We start from the raw sequence: 23288 nt of genomic DNA on the forward strand, positions 1-23288 counted from the left end.
TAATTTTAGCCATTCTGACTGGTGTGAGGTGGTATCTCATTGAGGTTTTGATTTGGATTTCCCTGATGCCAAGGGATGTTGGGCACTTTTTCATGTGTCTGTTGGCCATTTGGATGTCTTCTTTGCAAAAATGTCTGTTCATGTCTTTTGCCCATTTCTTGATTGGATTATTTGTTCTTTGGGTGTTGAGTTTGATAAGTTCTTTATAGATTTTGGATACTAGCCCTTTATCTAATATGTCATTTGCAAATATCTTCTCCCATTCTGTCAGGTTGTCTTTTGGTTTTATTGACTGTTTCCTTTGCTGTGCAAAAGCTTTAAGATACCTAGGAATAAATCTAACCAAAGAGGCAAAGAAGCTGTACTCAGAAAACTATAAAATACTTATGAAAGAAATTGAGGAAGACACAAAGAAATGGAAAAATGTTCCATGCTCATGGATTGGAAGAAAAATATTGTGAAGATGTCAATGCTACCTAGAGCAATCTACACATTTAATGCAATCCCTATCAAAACACCATCAACTTTTTTCAAAGAAATGGAGTAATCCTAAAATTTGTATGGTACCAGAAAAGACCCCGAATAGCCAGAGGAATGTTGAAAAAGAAAAGCAAAGCTGGTGGCATCACAATTCCGGACTTCAAGCTCTATTACAAAGCTGTCATCATCAAGACAGTATGGTACTGGCACCAAAACAGACACATAGATCAATGGAACGGAATAGAGAGCCCAGAAATGGACCCTCAACTCTACGGTCAACTAATTTTCGACAAAGCAGGAAAGAATGTCCAATAGAAAAAAGACAGTCTCTTCAACAAATGGTGTTGGGAATATTGGACAACCACATGCAGAAGAATGAAACTGGACCATTTCCTTACACCACACACAAAAATAGACTCAAAATGGTTGAAAGACCTAAATGTGAGATAGGGGTCCATCAAAATCCTAGAGGATAACAGAGGCAGCAACCTCTTCAACCTCCACTGCAGCAACTTCTTCCTAGAAACATCTCCAAAAGCACGGGAAACAAGGGCAAAAATGAACTATTGGGACCCCATTGTGGTTTTATACATACATTGTCTCATCAAATCCTCAGATACGATACTCAGATGATTTCAGTGTGCCATCCAGATCTCAATTATTAAGTGCCTTTGTATAAAACTTCAAGGTATTACACAATAATAATAAAATGATAGGCTCAGTAGTATGTAGGTTACATTTGTTGTCTCATTTAAATCTCCAAAGGAAGTAGTGAGGAAGGGGTAATTACCATCATTTCAAGATGTAAAAACTGTTTCAGTGAGGTTAAGTAACTGAACCAAAAAGCAGGCAGGGGGAAGTGAATTATGTTCATTCATAATTTATTGTGAATTTGGAATTAAGGGAATTTACTTGTCATTATATTTCCCTTCAAATATTTTATTCTCTTAAATCCTGTAATAGGATGCTGTAGGCAAGAATGTATTGATTCAGAGAAAGTTATTAGTTTGCTCCTGTTCACATAAAATTAGCTCAAAAGCTATGTCTGCAGGCTCTAATATCTGAACTGTAGCTATGTGGTCCTGTGGTTGCCGAAGAAAGAATTTGGAGTATTAATGTTGGCTCTCATAGATAATCCTGCAGTTCTCTAGCATTTCACACACCCCTACAAATACATGTGCAGTGGTTTTCAAACTGTGCTCCATTCAAAAATTAAAATATCTTCTTATGGCTCCCATCTCCTGCAGAACAAAAGCTTATAATGACCCTGCAACTTGTCACAGTCTGGACACACTTCTACCCCATTATTCCTTTGACCTTGTCTTCTACTTCGTCCTGCTCCTCTCACCACATTGCCCTCCTCGCTCTCCTCCAGAAGCATCAAGCATGTTCCCCTCTGAGGGTCTCCATACTTGGTCTTCCCTTTGTCTAGAATATTCTTTCCCCAGCTGTCTGCAAGGCCTTTCTCTCCCTTCATGTCTTCCAGCAAAATTCAGCTTCTCAGTAACCACCTTCCCCTATTTCAATAGGTAATATGCCCCATAAATGCTTTATATTTTTCTTCATAGTGCCATATTACGTGTCACTGTGTAAAATAGTGGATATAGATCGTTTAACTCTTTGGTTAGGATTATTCCTAGTATCTTATGGTTTTTAGTGCCCTTGTAAATGGAATAGACGCCTTGATTTCTTTTTCTTCTGCCTCATTGTTAGTGTATAGAAATGCAACTGACTTCTGTGCGTTGATTTTATATCCTGAGACTTTGCTGAATTCCTGTATCAGTTCTAGCAATTTTTTGGTGGAGTCTTTTGGGCTTTCTACACAGAGTATTGTGTTGTCTGTGAAGAGTGAAATTTTGACTTCTTCTTTGAGGATTTGGATGCCTTTTATTTCTTTTTGTTTTCTGGAATTTAAGAAATAAAACAGATGAAATAAGAAAAGATGAAAACAGGGAGGCAAACCATAAGAGACTTGTACTATAGGAAGCAAACTGAGGGTTGCTGGAGGGGAGGTGGGTGGGGGTATGGGATAATTGGGTGATGGGCATTAAGGAGGGCACTTGTGATGAGCACTGATGAATCACTAAATTCTACCTCTGAAACTAACAACACACTATGTGTTAATTAAGTTGAATTTAAATAAAAAAAATTTTTAAATAAAATAGTGGATATATTTTGCAGCCGAGATTGAAAATTGTTGAATGAATAAATGCCATTTTTCTTTCCTCCTCATAAGGATTTTTAGTGAGAGTTCATTACGTGCTCTGCAAAACATGGTCCTTTTTCTCTGAAACTCACAGAAGGGGAGACACAGACATCACAATGACAATGATCAAACATTGTCGCACTCCAGTAGGGCTTGGCATAGAGTATTATTAGAAGGTTCATGGTTAAAGGGATATCTCATTCATCTTGAAGAATCGAGGGAGAGTTTTTAAGGATTATTGGATGGATTTGGGCATGATAAAAGGTATCCAGGAGTGAGATTATTACAACTAAAAGTACCAGGGCACAAAGCCAGGAAATGTGTACTCTGTGCAGGAGCCACAAGCACTTTGTGGTTCCCTGAGAGTAAAGTTCACAGAAGGAAGTGGTAAAGGTGGGGCTGTTGAAGCAAACAGAAGTCTGGGTTTTGCATGCAAAGTTAAGAAACTTGGCTTTAGCCTCCAGTCTGAAAAGTTGTAGGCAGGGGGCTGGTGTCCGATTTATATTTTAGGTTGGTTGCTATTGATTCTATGAGGTTAGTTGTAGACACCTAGAAGGAAGTGATGACAGTATGAGCTAAGCTAGTGGTGAAGAGGCTGGAGAAGAAGAGAAGGATTAGATAAATATCTTTGGCTAAATCTGTCTGACCTTGATGATTATATGTGGATGTGTGATGTAAGAAGAGAATAACCACCAAATATTTAGTTTGGGTGTCTAAATCGATAGTGATACCATAAACTAAGATAAAATAATGAAGCTCAACCTGGTTTTATTTTGTTGTTGTTGGGATAGGGGGCTATGAAATGATGATTAGTTTGGTTTTGCTTATTTGACTTTGAAACGGCTGTAAGGAGTATGGGTACATATGACCCACAAACACTTGTTACATGAGTCTAAAGCTCAGGAGCCAGGTCCACACTGTAAGTGAAGAAATGAGATCCAGTGGAGGGAAGTTGGAACCATTTGAATATGGAAGAGATCCCCCAAAGAGTATGTGCAAAGTGGTGAGTCATGGGTAGAATTAAGGGATAAGTGAAGAAATGGGAACCTAAGAGAGAAAAGAGAACCTGGAAAAAAGGTGGCATTGAAGGAAGAGTATATCAAAGGTCAGAAGGAAGTAGTGGTCAACCAGTTAAATGCCACTGAGAGATACCATAAGAACTTAAAAGATGTTTATTGGGGCACCTGGATGGCTCAGTCAGTTGGGCAGCAGACTCTTGGTTTCAGCTCAGATCGTGATCTCAGGGTCCTGGGATCAAGCCCCACAGAGATGGAATCCACACTCAGCAGGGAGTCTGCTTGAGGATTCTCTCTCTTCCTTTGCCCCTCCCCCCCACACATGCATCTCTCTCTCTCTCTCAAATAAATATATAAATCTTTAAAAAAAAGACATGTTTATTGGATTTGGCCATTAGAGGGACATGGATAATATTCATTTGTTCTTTTAGTAAATATTTATTGAGAACATGCTATGTGACAGGACCTATGCAAGTTCCTTTAAATAAAAGAGCAGACAAGATATATGTGATCTAGGGCCCTTTTCGAGCTTATCAACTAGGAGATTAGAGCATTTGAGCAGAGGGATACAGATAATTAAGAGTTTTAAAATGTAGAACAAGAAATGCTATGACATGGCTGGTACAGGTTGCTTCTCATTTCATGGATATGGTGCCATGAAGATGCTGTGCTAGGAATGTACTCCCTACGTCTGAGGACACTTAATTGGTGCACTGCTACTTGTCCTTCATTTCCCAGATCAATGTTGCTTTCTTGGAGAAGCCTCTTCTAACCATCAGACCAGACCAAGCTCCTCCTATTCAGTATTCTCTTCATACCTTGTCCTTTTCCTTCACAGCATTTGCCTTAGCTTATGAGTGATTATTTATCTGTACTATTGATTAATGTCTGTCTACACCTCAGACAACAAACTCCTTAAGCGCAGGAGCCATGTCAGATTCTATCAATGAATAAATAAATACTTATTGAGTAAATGAATGAATGAATGAATGAATGAATGAATGAATCTTTTCTGGAGAAAGACAACTGATCTGGATGTTTCAGTAACATGGGGTTACAGTCAACTGAAGAAGGATTAAGAGGTAAATAAGAAAAGCTGTGAGTATATTCTTTTAAGAACATTGGACTTCTTTGCCGATTCGGATGCCCTTTATTTCTTTTTGTTGTCTGATTGCTGTGGCTAGGACTTCTAGTACTATGTTGAATAGCAGTGGTGATAGTGGACATCCCTGCCGTGCTCCTGACCTTAGGGGGAAAGCTCTCAATTTTTCCCCATTGACAATGATACTCGCTGTGAGTTTTTCATAGATGGCTTTTATGATATTGAGATATGTACCCTCTATCCCTATACTCTGAAGAGTTTTGATCAAGAAAGGATGCTGTACTTTGTCAAATGCTTTTTCTGAATTTATTGAGAGGATTATGTGGTTCTTGTTCTTTCTTTTATTAATGTATTGTATCACATTGATTGATTCGCAAATGTTGAACCAACCTTGCAGCCCAGGAATAAATCCCACTTTGTTGTGGTGAATAATCCTTTTAATGTACTGTTGGATCCTATTGGCTAGTATTTTGGTGAGAATTTTTGCATCCATGTTCATCAGGGAAATTGGTCTGTAATTCTCCTTTTTGATGGGTCTTTGTCTGGTTTTGGGATCAAGGTAATGGTGATCTCATAAAACGAGTTTGGAAGTTTTCCTTCCATTTCTATTTTTTGGAACAGTTTCAGAAGAATAGGTATTAATTCTTCTTTAAATGTTTGGTAGAATTCCCCTGGAAAGCCATCTGGCCCTGGGCTCTTGTTTCTTGGGAGATTTTTGATGACTGCTTCAATTTCCTTAGTGGTCATAGGTCTGTTCAGGTTTTCTATTTCTTCCTGGTTCAGTTTTGGTAGTTGATACATCTCTAGGAATGCATCCATTTTTTCCAGATTATCTAATTTGCTGGCATGTAGTTGCTCATAATATGTTCTTATAATTGTATTTCTTTGGTGTTGGTTGTGATCTCTCCTCTTTCATTCATGATTTTATTTATTTGGATCATTTCTCTTTTCTTTTTGATAAGTCTGGACAGAGGTTTATCAATCTTATTAATTCTTTCAAAGAACCAGCTCCTAGTTTCATTGATCTGTTCTACTGTTCTTTTGGTTTCTATTTCATTGATTTCTGCTCTGATTTTTATTATTTCTCTTCTCCTGCTGGGTTTAGACTTTATTTGCTGTTCTTTCTCCAGCTCCTTTAGGTATAGGGTTAGGTTGTGTATTTGAGACCTTTCTTGTTTCTTGAGAAAGGCTTGTATTGCTATATACTTTCCTCTTAGGACTGCCTTTGCTGCATCCCAAAGATTTTGAACACTTGTGTTTTCATTTTCATTTGTTTCCATGAATTTTTTAAATTCTTCTTTAATTTCCTGGTTGACCCATTCATTCTTTAGTAGGATGCTCTTTAGCCTCCATATATTTGAGTTCTTTCCAACTTTCCTCTTGTGATTGAGTTCTAGTTTCAAAGCATTATGGTCCGAAAATATGCAGGGAATGATCCCAATATTTTGGTACCAATTGAGAAATCAAACTCTCACTCTTTGCAGATGATATGATACTGTATGTGGAAAACCCAAAAGACTCCACCCCAAAACTGCTAGAACTCATACAAGAATTCAGTAAAGTGGCAGGATATAAAATCAATGCACAGAAATCAGTGGCATTCCTATACACCAACAACAAGACAGAAGAAAGAGAAATTAAGGAGTCAATCCCATTTACAATTGCACCCAAAACCATAAGATACCTAGGAATAAATCTAACCAAAGAGGCAAAGAAGCTGTACTCAGAAAACTATAAAATACTCATGAAAGAAATTGAGGAAAACACAAAGAAATGGAAAAACTTTCCATGCTCATGGATTGGAAGAACAAATATTGTGAAGATGTCAATGCTACCTAGAGCAATCTACACATTTAATGCAATCCCTATCAAAACACCATCAACTTTTTTCAAAGAAATGGGACAAATAATCCTAAAATTTATATGGAACCAGAAAAGACCCAAATAGCCAGAGAAATGTTGAAAAAGAAATGTGGCATCACAATTCCAGACCTCAAGCTCTATTACAAAGCTGTCATCATCAAGACAGTTTGGCACTGGCACAAAAACAGACACATAGATCAATGGAACAGAATAGAGAGCCCAGAAATGGACCCTCAACTCTACGGTCAACTAAAATTCGACAAAGCAGGAAAGAATGTCCAGTGGAAAAATGACAGTCTCTTCAACAAATGGTGTTGGGAAAATTGGACAACCACATGCAGAAGAATGAAACTGGACCATTTCCTTACATCACACACAAAAATAGACTCAAAATGGATGAAAGACATAAATGTGAGACAGGGATCCATCAAAATCCTAGAGGATAACAGAGGCAGCAACCTCTTCGACCTCCTCCGTAGCAACTTCTTCCTAGAAACATCGCCAAAGGCAAGGGAAGCAAGGGCAAAAATGAACTATTGGGACTTCATCAAGATAAAAAGCTTTTGCACAGCAAAAGAAACAGTCCACAAAACCAAAAGACAACCTGACAGAATGGGAGAAGATATTTGCAAATGATATATCAGATAAAGGGCTAATATCCAAAATCTATAAAGAACTTATCAAACTCAACACCCAAAGAACAAATAATCCAATCAAGAAATGGGCAGAAGACATGAACAGACATTTTTGCAAAGAAGACATCCAAATGGCCAACAGACACATGAAAAAGTGCCCAACATCCCTTGGCATCAGGGAAATCCAAATCAAAACCTCAATGAGATACCACCTCACACCAGTCAGAATGGCTAAAATTAACAGTTCAGGAAACGACAGATGTTGGAGAGAATGTGGAGAAAGGGGAACCCTCCTACACTGTTGGTGGGAATGCAAGCTGGTGCAGCCACTCTGGAAAACAGTATGGAGGTTCCTCAAAAAGTTGAAAACAGAGCTACCGTATGACCCAGCAATTGCCACTCCTGGGTATTTACCCCAAAGATACAAATGTAGTGATCCAAAGAGGTACGTGCACCCTGATGTTTATAGCAGCAATGTCCACAATAGCCAAAGTGTGGAAAGAGCCAAGATGTCCATTGACAGATGAATGGTTAAAGACACACACATGCGCACGCACATGCGCGCGTGCACACACACACACACACACACACACACACACACTGGAATACAAAAGGAATGAAATCTTGCCATTTGCAACGACGTGGATGGAACTGGAGGGTATTATGCCGAGCAAAATAAGTCAATCAGAGAAAGACATGTATCATATGGTCTCACTGATATGAGGAATTCTTTTTTTTTTTTGATATGAGGAATTCTTAATCTCAGGAAACGAACTGAGGGTTGCTGGAGAGGTGGAGGGTGGGAGGAATGGGGTGGGTGGGTGATAGACATTGGGGAGGGTATGTGCTATGGTGAGCGCTGTGAATTGTGTAAGACTGTTGAATCACAGAGCTGTACCTCTGAAACAAATAATACATTATATGTTAAAAAAAAGAAGAAGAAGATAGTAGGAAGGGTAAAATGAAGAGGCGGAAATCGGAGGGGGAGGCGAACCATGAGAGACTATGGACTCTGAGAAACAAACTGAGGGTTCTAGAGGGGAGGGGGGTGGGGGGATGGGTTAGTCTGGTGATGGGTATTAAAGAGGGCATGTATTGAATGGAGCACTGGGTGTTATGCACAAACAATGAATCATGGAACACTACATCAAAACCTAATGATGTAATGTATGGTGATTAACAGAACATAATGAAATTTTTAAAATAATAATTAAAAAATTAAAAAAAATAAGAACCTTGGAAAGATGGAAGGGTGAGGGTAATCACTGGTCAGAAGGTCGTGCAGAATTACAGGAAGGATTTATCAGATTGGGGAGACACCTGAGATATTGGCAGGCTAAGGGGATACTGTCACAGAGAGGAAAGGATGAAGATGAATGTGAAGGAAGGGAGAAAGAGGGCAGAATTGGCATCTGAAGATTTTTGAGAACATCAGCATGGGGTCAAGGGAAGTATGGGGAAGAAGAAGAAAGAAAATTAGGGGCTAATTTAGAGGTACAGTTCTCCTCTGGGGAATAAGCATTGGACAGTACTCTACACTCTTCTTCAAAGACTTTGTCAGGGCACCTGGGTGGCTCTGTTGGTTAAGTATCTGCCTTTGGCTCAGGTCATGATCCTAGGACCCTGGGATTGAGTACTGTCGGGGCTCCCTGCTCAGCGGGAGTCTGCTTCTCCGTCTCCCTCTGTCCCTCCCCGTGCTCCCTTCCGGCTCATTCTCTCTCTCTCTCTCAAATAAATAAATAAAATCTTTTTTAAAAAAAAGACTTTGTCATCATGAGTAAGTCACAAGATTTAACTTGAAATATATATGAAATTCTCTATAACAAAGAAAACCAGTGCATTGGAAGACAACTAAAGTTATCAGAGTATTGGCTTCAAGAAGCTAACAGAGCAGGAGACACCAAATAATTTTGCAGTTGACATCTTATTTGTTTTTGCAATGTAGTCTACTATCATAGAGGTGACCACTCATTTCACTTATGTATCCCCTTCCTTTCTTCTCCTTCCAATTTTTGATATTACTTTAGTTCTTCTTTTGATTATCTTTTACTTTTAAATAATATACTCAAACATCTGTTCAATATTCTAACAGCTTTAGATGATATATGAGGATCTAGCCCTCCTATAGTTCTTTCTTCTTCTTCCTTATTTCCCATTCTCTATAAGCTGTAACTTTGTTTTTATATTGTTAAATTTAATAACATTCACATTCTATTCTAATATAACATTTAATACTTCTGGTTTTTTTTTCTAAAGGATGATTCTAACATTTAAAACCAATGTGTGTTTCCACAATCAAGAACATATAATTATGGAATTAGGATTACATTATCTTTTCTGTGAATTCACAACTTCTAGGAAAAATGCCTCTAGTGTCCTTCTCACTATCAATCACTCAATTGTGCCATATTTTGTTACACCTCATATTTGGAACTTACATGCCATTTGTTTTGTTTTTCCTGGAAGTTCTCATTGTTTTTCTTTTTCCTCTATTGAGAGTAGAAATGCCCACTTTAATTACCATGTTTTTTTTTTTTAAAGATTTTATTTATTTATTTGAGAGAGAGAATGAGATAGAGAAGAGAGAGCATGAGAGGGGGGAGGGTCCAAGGGAGAAGCAGACACCCTGCTGAGCAGGGAGCCCGATGCGGGACTCGATCCCGGGACTCCAGGATCATGACCTGAGCCGAAGGCAGTCGCTTAACCAACTGAGCCACCATATTTACTCCTCAGGAATTTTAGTGCTTGGTATATATTCCGTTGTTATTTTTTGGAGATGTTCTTTAAACCACCTGACTTTCTATTTTAAATTAGACTGATTGCTTTCCAGCTTTATCTCTGAGACTTCTTGCAACATATTTTGTAGGTTCTTAAATGACCTTTCTTGAATTTCACCTTCATTCACTTACTAAAGTCCTTCCTTAAGTGGTTGCCCTAGAGAAGGTACAGAGGAGTCTTAACATCTCTGGAAATGTTTTATTTCTGCCCTCATATATTATTTATTTTATAGTTGGACAAGAATTATAGGTTCATAATATTTTTATCAGATCTTTGAAGGTTTGTGTATATGTTTGCTTTTTTAAAAAAGATTTATTTATTCATTAGTCAGAGAGAGAGAGCACACAAGCAGGGCAGAGGCAGGAAGAGGGAGAGAGAGAAGCAGGCTCCCTGCTGAGCAAGGAGCCCGATATGGGACTTGATCCCAGAACCCATGAGATCACAACCTGAGCCTAAACCAAGAGTCGGACGCTCAACAGACTAAGCCGCCCAGGCACCAAAGGGATGTGTACTGATTTAATTATAAAATAGTTAGATATTTAGCAGTTCATTTATTGTCATTCTTCCACCTTATGATTGAGTAGAATCTATATGAAAATTAATGGCTGGATTCTACTTCTATTTTTTAGATACTTTGTGGGCATTTTACTAAACAAAATGTAAACAACTTGAGGATGGCAGATACTAAAATATATACATGTATGGTTTTTATAATTAATACCTTATTATAGGTGTTAATATATTAGCCCTATGAGGAATGTCATAGACTCAAAAAAGGTCCATGTTGTCATTTCTGACCAACTATAAAGTGGATTTACTATCAAGCTCTTTTTATTTTTTTTTTAATATTTTTTATTTATTTGAGAGAAAGAGCATGAGTGGGGAAGGTTCAGGGAGGGGCAGAGGGAGAAGGAGAAGGAGACTCCCCACTGAGCAGGAAGCCCAGCTATGCTGGGCTCAAGATTCCAGGATCCTGAGATTATGACCTGAGCGAAAGGCAGACGCTTAACCGACTGAGCCACCCATGCACCCCTCAAGCTCTTTTTAAAGAAATATTTAGTATATTCTGAACATTTCATTTCATGACTTACAAGTTTAGAGAGGTCTAAGCAACATTTAGTGTTTAAATATTCAACTTTTTAAGTATCAGTCACTCTTATTTATAGATGGAGAGAAGAAACCCTGTGAGTAACAACAAATCAAATTAGAGTTGTGGTTTATGAGTAGTCAATTTGATCTAATAGATTAGGAGTTTCTTGTCTGTCATACTTTGTCTCCATCTCTTAAGTAAAACCAGAATTTTGATGTTCAATTAATGTTTTGTAGCAGAGATAAAATGATGAATATTTTGAAGCTATAATACTGAGTAAAAACAGCTTCATTGAGAAATAAAATGTACTTTATGTAAATATATCTAAAGCATGTTTTCAGGCTTTATATTCTAAAAACAAAGATGGCATTGTCAAAGGGTGACCTTTAACAATATACTTAGGGCACTCATTTAGCACATGAAATTTATTATCCCCTGGGTGTTAGGAGTTCAAAATTACAACTTGCTTAGCACATGTGAAAAGTAATGTCTCCTGTTGCATAGTAATTCACATTGTGTCAGTTCATTTCTCTGTAATTATCAAATTGTGAAATATAAATAATCAAGAGATAGTTACAATAGTATAAAAGGAAGCACTGTGTACTTGAAGGCTGATAAATTATGAAACCACTTTTTCATAATTAAATCATTGCCTGTTTTGTGTAAGATATTCAAATTAATCTTTAGAACCATATAATCCTGCAATGTACAAGGTTACTATAGAGTTTAAAATTTTATCACTCCCTGTGCGGAAAGATTATTGGACTAACAATATTTTAGTTGCCTGCTCTGTTCAGAATATTATTTTAGCAATAAGGAAAGGGGTGCCTGGTCTTGATCTTGGGCTTGTAAATTTGAGCCCAATGTTGGGTGTAGAGATTACTTAACAATATAATCTTTAAAAAGGGAGAGAGAGAAGGGAAGACTGTTCAAAGAGACTAGAAATTATAGTCTTTACTATTTGAATGAAATAATAAATATGCCACATGAAGATTTTAGAACCCAATGAAGCAATGTTACAAGCAGTTATAAAATGGCAGTGACAACTGTATGTGAAATTTTGAGCCAAGTGAATGTCAGTGACAAGCTTAACTTATTAATAAATGTCTCCTGTCAGAAAAAAGCTTGGATATTGTGTTACAGGAAGAACGTAAATTGGTCCAGAGAGCAGCTAAAACAAGCGGAAAACTTCAAGATATGCCTTGTGTGTAAAAGCACACATGTTTGTTTGACTAACACAAAGGTTGTGCTGTCAGTTAGCAAAGGACACTATTGACCCTCTGTTTTTATCTTTAAGTTTATACTAAGAGGCTGCTTAGCATAACAAAGAAACAGACATGAATCAAAATCCTTTCTCCATTCACTCAAGCAGATTACTTTTCTGATCTCAGGTTATGAATAAGAATGCCAGTCTTATGGTGCGGTTATGAGGCTTAAAGGTTCTAATCTATGTACAGTGTTTGGCACATAATGGGCTCTAAACAAATATTAGTCCTTTTCCCTTTATAGGTCACATACAGCACAATGCTATGTGACCAAGAAATTTGTTGAGTAAACAATGAAGTAACCTTTATTTTGGGTGCTCAGCAGTTGTCTTTGAACATGGTTTCTCCTAGTGCTCAGGGGTTTAAAGAAGGATCACAAATAGTTCAAGGGTCCACTAGAAACTTTGACCTCTATTATTCCTGAATGCCATGACTATGAAATGGTTGTGGTGACAGGAATCGTTCTTCAGAATCGTTCACAGAAACAGGCACAAGAGGGGAAGTACTGGACTAGGCGAGAAATTCTCAGGAAGCTAACGGGCTTAAGCCTTAGAGACCCTCACCTGTACAAGTCCCTTCTTAAGCCTCGCATCTAACTTGAGCAGTTGGCTCTTGAACAATATAGGTTTGAACTGTGCAGATTCACCATAAATATATTTTCTCTTCCTTATGATTTTCTTTTTTTTATTTTTTAAAGATTTTATTTATTTATTTGAGAGAGAGAGACAGAGATAGTGACAGAGATAGCGAGAGAGTACACAAGCAGGGAGGAGAGAGAGAAGCAGGCTCCCTGCTGAGCAGGGAGCCCGACCTGGGGCTCGATCCCAGGACCCTGGGATCATGACCTGAGCCGAAGGCAGACGCTTAACTAACTGAGCCACCCAGGCGCCCCCTTCCTTATGATTTTCTTAATAACATTTTCTTTTCACTAACTTACTATATTATAAGAATATAGCATATAATACATAAAATATACAAAATATGTGTTAATCGACTACTTATGTTATTGGTAAGGCTTTTGATCAATAGTAGACTATTAGTAAATTTGGGGGGAGTCAGAAGTTATAGGCAGAGTTTTTACTGCAAGGGGGTCAGTGCCCTAACCCTCATGTTGTTCAAGGGTCAACTGTATTTGTAATTAACATTCTTCTCCTTTAGGAGGGTCCCTCAAATTAGATAATCTTCAGGTCCCACAAAATCTGGATTCACTCTTACTGGACTGTCAAGTAAAGGAAAAAAAATATATAATTTAAAAAGATGAAGTGGCCAATAGCAGGAAAAGCAAGTTTTGCTTCTATTGCCAATAAGGATTTTTCAATAACCCTGGACCAGAGATGTTAATATGCACCTGACTACAAACTAGTCCTTGCCTATCTAGGAAGGTACTCTCCAATTTAGCATCAACCTAAAATTACCTATATGAAAACATAAGAATGGGGACTACCCAGCAATCAGAGGGTGTGCAGTTACATTGATCAGGCATTTGATTTCTCACATTTTTAGGTGGGTAAAGGGGAAGGGATGGATGGAATCAATATTATATTGATCTGACTCAGTATGTGCCAAACAATGGGTTAGGCACTATATATATATAATATATATATATATGTGTGTGTGTGTGTGTGTGTGTATATGTATATATATATATAAAATATTATATATATATAAAATCACATTTTTATTCTCATGTAACATTATCTAAATTGAAGCAAGAAGTAACCTCTTTTTATACAGCTTGTGGAGCCAGAATTCAAACACAAGGATTCATGAAGTCAAAGCCCGGATTTTTTCAACCTGCCTATGAGCTAAAGCTTACCTGCCAAGAATCAGCCACTGGGATGGAATGGACATTTAACCTATAATCAGCCTAATGATTTTCAATACCGAATGTCCTGCCAACCACTTAGTACACTTTGCTTTCTCAGTACATTCAGTTATCATTTAGTAAGTGCCTGTTATGTCCAGTCGTTGTGCTGTCTGTAATGTGCTGCCCTTCATTAAATTATTACTTCTTCAAAATTGTTATCCTAGCCTAGAAGCTCTCCAATAGGTAGGTAGGTAGGTGGCTGGATAGATGGTAGGTAGGTAAGTAGGTGGATGGATGGATGGATGGATGGATGGATGGATGGTAGGTAGACAGGTAGATGGATGGATGGTAGGTAATAGGTAGATAGGCAGATGGGTGGATGGATGGTAGGTAGGTACATAGGTGGATAGATGGATGGTAGGTAGGTAGGTAGGTAGGTAGGTAGATGGATGGATAGATGGGTAGAGGATGGATTCACAAATATGTGTATTATCAAATGAGATGTTCACCATTACTATGATTACTATGTATTGTTATTTTAAAAGCACCCTCAGAAGTCCTTCTAAAAATCCATGGTCTTTTAAATTGAAGTTCAAAATTTTGGTTATTGAATCACTAAAGCTGAAATACTGCATGTGATTTGAAGTCAGCAATTTCAAAATTTTTATTTTCAAAAACTATGAAATAAGATTATATTTTGTAATGGATAACTTTATCTCCCAACTTTGAAATTTCTCTTTTCACATTAAATATCTTCTCTCTTTCCTGGATGATTTGATCTCATTTCCATAATCATTGAGAAGTTTTTGAAAAATATAAATATATAACTGTACTTACTGCAGAAGTTCAGGGAACTACCTCGTGTATCAGGGGAAGGAGAGTAGGATTTCAAATGAAATGTGTAAAGTTGGGGCACCTGGCTGGCTCAGGCGGTAGAGCATGTAACTCTTGATCTCGGGGTCATGAGTTTAAGCTCCATGCTGGGTGTAGAATTTACTTTTTAAAAACTGTGTAAAGTTGTGGATTGCAGCCACGGCTTCACTGAAAAGAGGCAACCAGTGGTGGGTTTGACTCACATGTTAATTGTGAAGTTCCCAATTACATTAAAACACTTGCTGACACACTCATCCCAAAGCAAAGTCAGGGGTAGAAATTTATAATAGTCAGAATGGTATTAGGGATATTTTAAATAAATTTTCTAAGCAAAGAACTAATATATAAATATATAAATAAACAAGAATGAGTGGGATGTGACTTGAATATAACAAATGCCTACTCTGTAGTGAAATAGGAAGACTATTTCTGGTGATCCTGTTTTAACCACATAAGGGTTAGACAGTGTAACCAAATCTTTTTCTTTATGAAGTAATGTTAAGTTCTCTTTCATGGTTATTCACCTAACAAAGGGTGCATGTACTTGAATGAAAGATGGCCCCAATTTATATACAGTGTCCATAGGATTCTGAGACAAGTATCCAATTATATCTCAAGGAATAATATCTTTATTATAACATGGCCTCAGTGCTTGAGACAGTGACCCCTATGCTGGGTGCCTGGTAGACTATCGGAGTACAATCCTTATTACATTCTGGGCAAAGCTGTATTTACATGTAACTTGACAGCAACAATAGAGGAAGATGCTGAGTTTAACAGAAGGCGTTATATAAACAGTCCTGGAAACATACTTGCAAATGACATTAGATTTGGAAACTGAAATGGTACTGTGAATACACTTAGAATTGCTATCATTTCCTTCCTCAAAGAAAGACTCCTACTCAGGGTGCCTGGTTGGTTCAGTCCATAGAGCATGTGACTTGATCTCAGGGTTGTGAGTTTGAGCCCCCATGTTGGGTGTACAGTTTACTTAAAGTAAAAGTAAAATCTTTTTTTTTTTTTTTAAAGAAAGATTTCTGTGCCTTCCTATTTATGCACACAGAGCTTTGCCTAATCCTTTCCTTTAAGGAATATTCTTCATCTCTTCTCCTTCTTCAAATCACCTTGTTCTTGCTGATCATGGCATAAACAAAATATACTTTCACAGCATTTTAAATTGCCTCCTAACCACTGAGTTAGGCGTATGTCTAGAGAGATAAGTGAGTTTTCTTCGGGATGTGTCTGTTTACATGTTGGTCAAAATAAGCCAACAGCTTGAGTACCTGAAATGTTATGGAGCTTTACACATGTTAAAGTATTTGATACAAACACAATCTTGCACAGTGTGATTATAAGTAAACTGGCAGCCTCAGGAATGCTATGTAAGACTTTTATTTTGGTGAAACTTGTTTGTTCGATAACACTTGCCAGATTTCACTTTTTAAAAAATTATGATAACTTCCTTGTCTTTTCCTCTGTCACTGCTACAGATCCACATCCAGAGAACTGAAGGATGTGACCATATGACCTGCTCACAATGTAACACTAATTTTTGTTATCGGTGTGGGGAAAGATACCGCCAGCTCCGTTTCTTTGGAGACCACACATCAAACCTCAGTATATTTGGCTGCAAATATCGCTACCTCCCAGAGAGACCTCATCTAAGGAGATTAGTGCGAGGGTCGGTCTGTGGTGAGTATCCGACATGATTTATAGGGATGTTTTCTGGGAAGTAAGCGGTGATAAGAGAACTCAAATGTATTAGCCATGATAATTCGGAGCACCTGTCAGGTATGCCAGTGGGGACTTTACCCAAAAAAAGGAGGAAGATATTTTCTTTACTTTTGAGTTTAGAATGGAAATTTAAATTTGTTAGCAGGACACAATTTATATGAGCAAGCAGATTTTTAAAAAAAAGTTACTTATTATACTGCAGAAATGTAAATTCATCTTTTAAATTTCTGAAGCCTTATTGTAAGCCACTTGATGAGAGGGACATCACATTTATTTTTCTATTGACAGTGCCAGTAACAGGTCATACACACATATTCTGTTCATTCATAGGGGATGTGTAATACAGTTTTTGAAAATCCCTATGGAGCCCCTGGGTGGCTCAGTCGGTTAAGCCTCAGACTCCTGATTTTGGCTCAGGGTGGTGAGATCGAGCCCTGCCTCAGGCTCTCACTGAGTGTTGAGCAGGCTAAGGACTCTCTCCCTCTCCCTCTCTTCCCCCCTCCCTGCTCTCCAGCACATGTGGTCTCTCTCTCTCTCCCCCGCCACCAAAATAAATAAATAAATAAAATTTAAAAATAAAATAAGTAAAAATCCCTATGTTTCAGAGTTCTGTACTGGAGTCTTATTGTATCTGTAGAGTTGAGGCCATTGTATGTATTTTCTATTGTAATATTAATATTAATAACTAACAGTTAATGAAATGAGTATCAAATGCCGTCATTGCCTACAAACCCAAGTTTAAATATCCAAATGAAATGCCTTTTTGGATTGAGTTTTTACCCTCTTCTTTGTCCTCAACAACACACGGTCTCATGCACACATACACAAACATAAACCCAGACTCCTGCTCTGACCCGAGGCCATCACCTTTGTGTGATACAGTGTTCTTCTGACCTCATGCTGCTTCTTCCGATGGCTTCCTACTTCTCTGGAATGTGTCCACTGTGAGGTTTCTTCCTCTCTTTTACATTACACAAAACGCCAGTAGTTCCTCCTCTGAGAGTCTTTCTTATGGTTGTACAATACTTTTTAACATCTTCCACATTTCCCCTTTTCTACCAACTTTTCCCTAGTTACCTCATGAAAATCTCTTTTTATCTCCCTTTGAGTCTCCATCACTTCATTACTGTTGTAAACCCCTCGCCTTACAAAAATCATACCATGGCTTAATCAGAACAAAGCTGGTGCTAATGGCACATTTCTATTAGGTAAAAATAAAACATATATTTTAAAATTCATTTTAACATGGAAACCAGTGCCATCATTTTCTAAAATCTTGTATGATCTCTATGAAATATCCTTATTGAGCTTTAATTAAATGTAATTGTTCACAACCAATAGCATTCAATATAGTCAAGATTGGTTTTAATGATTTTCAGTGTTTTCCTCTTTACTTGCTCGTAATATATGTATTTGCTGTTTATTTGCTTGTATGTATTATAATTGTATACACAATATTTACCTATTAGTTAAATAGACTTTGGAGGGAGAGCTAGGGAATCTAACCCCTCTTTACAACATTACTACCATGAAGATACTAAATTGCAAATTAGGTTTTGAGCTGTAACCTATTTGTAAATCTGTGTATACAGAGAGCCACCAAAAAACACAAAATTCTTATATTTTCTGTATTACTAGGTTTTTTTTCCTACTTCAATGACATTTTGTGGCAAGATGTTTCCTTCCATTTTTTATTTTAATCTTTTATTTTTGTTTTCTGTTCTTTGCTTTAATCGTTCTTAAGTAAGGGAAGTTATCGCTCGCCCTATTTGTCCAGTAATATTTTAGATGCATTCTCTTTGGGTCCTCTCATTTGCCTAGAGGCCACTAGAATCCTCTTCTCGGGTCATAAAATAGAATTGAGTTATTTAACAGCCTGTAAAAGGCACAGCCAGTGAACATTGTCAGCAGAGAAATATCTTTCTGCACAGTCTTTTCTGTTTTTATTTAAAAATTTATTTTATGGTCAGTTTTCTGTAAATGGTTTTATTTGGGGCCTATTTTCTACTGTGTTTGTGCATGCCCATGTGTGTCAGGACAAACCTGACAAAGTAGGGGGCATCTGGCTTTCAGAGAAGCTCTCGCTGCCACACCTGCTTTCCCACCTCCAGTACAGCTGCTTCTAACTTCTCCTGGACCCTAGCTCCAAATAGGGCGGCCCATACCTCTCCCAGCTACCCAGAAGCTTGGAAGAGGAATGATTCTGTAAGTCACAAACCTAGCTTCACCCTGCCATATAAGAGAGAAGGTGGATGATAGCAGAACCCTCCCAACCTTTTTCTTTGAGTGATGTAATCTAGTTTGCTCCCTCCGTTTGGGGTTGCAGCCTCCAGACGTCCTTGGAAGAGGCAGAGAAAGGGCCTGCTCTGCTCTCACAGCTGGAGGATGGGAAACATGGTGGCGTTCCATGTGTGACCATGTGCCCAGCTATGGATCAGAGGTTCTGCTCCTAAAGAATAAGGGAGAACACAGATTTGAGGATGAGTTTAGCAGCCTCTGACATGGAGGTGTCTCCCTGGTGGGAGTAGGCAGATTATTCAATGAATGGCGTTGGGAATAAAAGGGACTGAGAAAAAGTACTGAATTCTCACATCATTACATACAAATGCTCAAAGTATTAAGTTAAAGTGTATAATAGTAAAGAAAATATAGGTCTTTAACTGATTTCTAGGTGGCAGATTTTTTTGTATTTTATATATATGTGTATATATATAATTTATATGAACAAAAGCAATAGAGCCTTCTCCAAAAATAAATACTCAATTTTTTTAAAAAGATGAAGTCTGGAACCAGAATTGAGGAAATACAAGTAGCCAATAAACATTTTCAAAAATATATACAATGCTATTAGTAGGCGAAGAAATGTAAGTGAAAAAAAAGATTTTTTAAATTACTGATTAGCAGTTTTTCTTTTTAATACTCAATGCTGGACTTTCATATGCTACTGAATGAATTAGAAATTTTGTGCAATTCTTTTGCAAAGAAATTGGATAGTAAAGTGAAAGACATTTTAAAATATGACAAATCTAGGCTGACAGTGGTTTATTTGCAGGTATATTTTGAAATAGCAAAAAGAAAAAAGGAACAGAAAATTAAGCACATGAATATTTAAATAAGATATATATGGGTATAATAGAATATTATTTCAGCTACTGAGAATAGTATTTTAAATGAATTGTTAATAATCTAGGATTAGATTATGTGAGCATGTGAGATTATGTGAGGGTGATTATGAGAGGAAGTGCTTAATTCCTCAAAACAGTTTCAAAAGTAAAATTAAACACATATTAAACATTGATTACATGATTGGAATAAGTTTATTACTTCCCAAAGAAAGAGCACATTGGTTCTTTGAGTTCTGTGATACTTAGGGGGAAAAAAATCAGTGCTATTACTTTGCAATCATGTTTCATTGTTATTATGAAAATATGTTAATTATTTAAAAAGAAAACATGAATGAATATACTGAACCATGGGTACAGGAAAAAACAGATTCTTTTAAAATATGCTGGCCAGGGGCACCTGGGTGGCTCAGTCGGTTAAGTGTCCAACTCTTGGTTTTGGCTCAGGTCCTGATCTCAGGGTCCTGGGATGGAGCCCCAAGTTGCGCTCCCCACCCAACAGGGAGTCTGCTTGTCTCCCTCTCTCTCTGCCCTCCCCCCTGCTCACTCTCTCTCTCTCTCTCCAAAATAAATAAATAACTGTCCTCCCCCCACTCACTCTCTCTCTCTCCAAAATAAATAAATAAATATTTTTTTAAAAATAAAAATAAAATATGCAGGCCAATATATTCTAAACTATTAAGCATAGCTTTAAGAATGTAGAAAATGTCATTGTTCAGTAAGATTTCATATTGCTTAATTGGATTCTGTCATTGGCAAAAAATATAAATAAAACCCATGGATAGACATGTGTCCATTAAATAGTCTTCTTTTTAAATTAAATATTAAACGCTGTATTTTCTATCTGGTCATGGTTCCAAAAACCGTTCCTTAAACATAAAAAAAGTTAATATTTTTCTGACAAACTTCCAACAAATGGCAGCATTATATTTCCGTTTTATTTTATATATATAATTGCTTATTCCAAATTACTGCCCTTAATTTGTAAAGTAGTGTTGCTGGTTTATCCTTAAAAGGCAAAGCCCCTCTGTTCATCCTTATCTCTTTTTGTGTTTGAATTGTGCAGCTGTGTCACATGCCTTAAGGTCAAGGTTACTGTATAACAACAAGGTATTAACTACTACCCTCATTCCCTGTGGGCTAGTGCCTTTCAAAGTGAGTGGAATTCTGACTGTGAACTCTCTGCCCTGATTACATGAAACTAGCACTTACTGTAATCGCTGCTCAGCTATTTGTTTAGGAAAAAAGTGCTAGTTGATGCCATCCTTTGGCAACCTGACCAGCACTTAGCTTTCTTATAAGTGCTTCCTTTTATTTTTCTTGCATTTTATTTTATTTTTTCCATGAGACCAATACAGACCTTCCAATTTGTGTTTTATTTTTTTTTTTTAACTCTAGTTGACACACAATGTTACATTAGTTTTAGGTGTACAACAGAGTGATTCAGTTTCTCTGGACTTTATGCTGTGCTCACCACAAGTGTAACTACCATCTGTCACCATACATTGCTATTGCAGTATCACCAACTATATTCCCTATGCTGTGCCTTTTATCCCTGTGACTTAACTCATCCCATAACTGGAAACCTATATTGCCCTCTCTCCTTTGCCCATTTTGCCCTTCCCACCCCCCCTCCCCTCTGGCAACATCAGTTTTTTTCTCTGAATTTATTAAAGTGATTCATTCATTTGAATAACCTTAAATATACTGTATGTTTATTGGTAACTGGTAATTTTCTCTAACAATATTTATTAATTTATTTCTATTTTTAAAGATACTATTTATTTGAGAGAGAGAGCATGAACGGGGAGGGGGAGCAGGAGAGAGAGAGAATCCTCAAGCAGATTCCCCACTGAGTGCAGAGCGGGATGCAGGGCTCGATCCCAGGACCCTGAGATCATGACCTGAGCTGAAACCAAGGGTCGGATACTTAACAGACTGAGCCACCCAGGCACCCTCTAACAATATTTAAGCATCCCAATTGTAGTTCAGTCTGCCAGGTGTTCATATTATTAATTTTCTTTGGACCCAGGAAGTAAGTAAATCACTTTTTCAGATGTGGGCTTGGATGTAATCCTCTGTAGCACCTACTAGCTTTCCATTTTGTGAGCTAATTAGATTTTCTTCTGCCAACTCAGAATGTGTCACTCCTTTGTTAATCTTTCAGGATCTTGAAAAATGAAAGAGATTTAAAGGAAAAGCACAAAGATGAATGGTCCTGATAGAATAAAGTGACCCCGTAACTTTGGAATTTTTTTGGTTATAAAGTTTAAATGATTTATAAGATGTTTGACTAATGTGCCCAGGACTTCTGTGGAGTTACTGAATGTACATAAGTATATTTGTTCTACACCTGATCCATTTCCTAAGAGAAATATTGCCTTAATTATAATCAGACTTCTTAAAAAACAATATACACTGTGGTATTAAGAAGCATTGCTGAAATTGTTTGATAAATTAGTTTTAAGACTCTAAATGGTTTTGCCTTTTGTTTTCTAGCTGGAAAATTATTCGTTGCACCTCTAATCCTGGTCTTGGGATTAGCACTAGGGGCCATAGCAGTTGTAATCGGTAAGAAACACTTAACATATCTGAGATTAGAGTTTTCTGGGTGCCATAGAGAGAATATGAGTGTAAATGTAATAATATGAGTCAGTTACTAAGTGGACATATCAGTTCCATGCTTGCTTTAGGTAAGCAAACAGCATATGATTTATAGATTCAGAGGAGTGTGTTTCATATAGGATGTATTTGTGTGACACTTTTGCAGTCTATAAAGACTTTGATTCATGTATCTTATAAAACATTATTAATTCCCTTTTAATACCAAAGTTAATACAACTAGTATTTTAATGAAAGAGTCCAAAGGACTAGAACCCAAATTTTCCAATTCTGAGTTTAGATTGAAGCATAAAGGAAAAAGGTCTGTTATACCCTTGTATAATTGGTTTGTTCTAGTAAAAGTATACCCTGAGTAAAAAAGATACCTTCAATGTGAACATATACCCAATGTATACTTCAGCACTGACAAACAGAAAATGTATGAGTGATTTGTATAGTTTCATTCATACAAGTATACTGAAATATGTATTTTAAAGCCGTGGTTCTCATACTCTAGCATGCTGTAGGATAACCTTGAGGACTGGTTAAAACACAGGTCGCTGGTTTCTATCCTCAGTTTCTGATCCCATATATAGGGGCAGGGCCCATGGATTTCTAGTTCTGAGAAGGTCCCAGGTGATGCTGATGCTGCCGGTCCAGGGACCACACTTGGAGAACCATTGCTTTAGAGAATTTTAAATTAAACACTATAGATA

The 23288-nt window shown here is 37.3% G+C and overlaps 1 protein-coding gene across 2 annotated transcripts in view; it reads left to right on the plus strand.

Annotated features, from left to right (window-relative positions):
* The window catches only part of RNF217 (ring finger protein 217), a 147894-nt gene that overhangs the window by 114473 nt on the left and 10133 nt on the right, over window positions 1-23288 (plus strand). For both annotated transcript variants that reach the window (XR_012378555.1, XM_025865133.2), the window contains exons 4-5: window positions 16606-16807; window positions 22471-22542. Coding sequence is in view for 1 of the 2 variants with exons in the window: in XM_025865133.2 (XP_025720918.1) it covers window positions 16606-16807; window positions 22471-22542 (274 nt within the window). In the remaining variant the exon portion in view is untranslated. The remainder of the gene's footprint in view (window positions 1-16605; window positions 16808-22470; window positions 22543-23288) is intronic.

This window comes from Callorhinus ursinus, unplaced genomic scaffold (assembly GCF_003265705.2).
Source record: "Callorhinus ursinus isolate GAN/ISIS: 27379988/994484 unplaced genomic scaffold, GSC_fseal_2.0 scaffold6, whole genome shotgun sequence".
NCBI classification, from domain to species: Eukaryota; Metazoa; Chordata; class Mammalia; order Carnivora; family Otariidae; genus Callorhinus; species Callorhinus ursinus.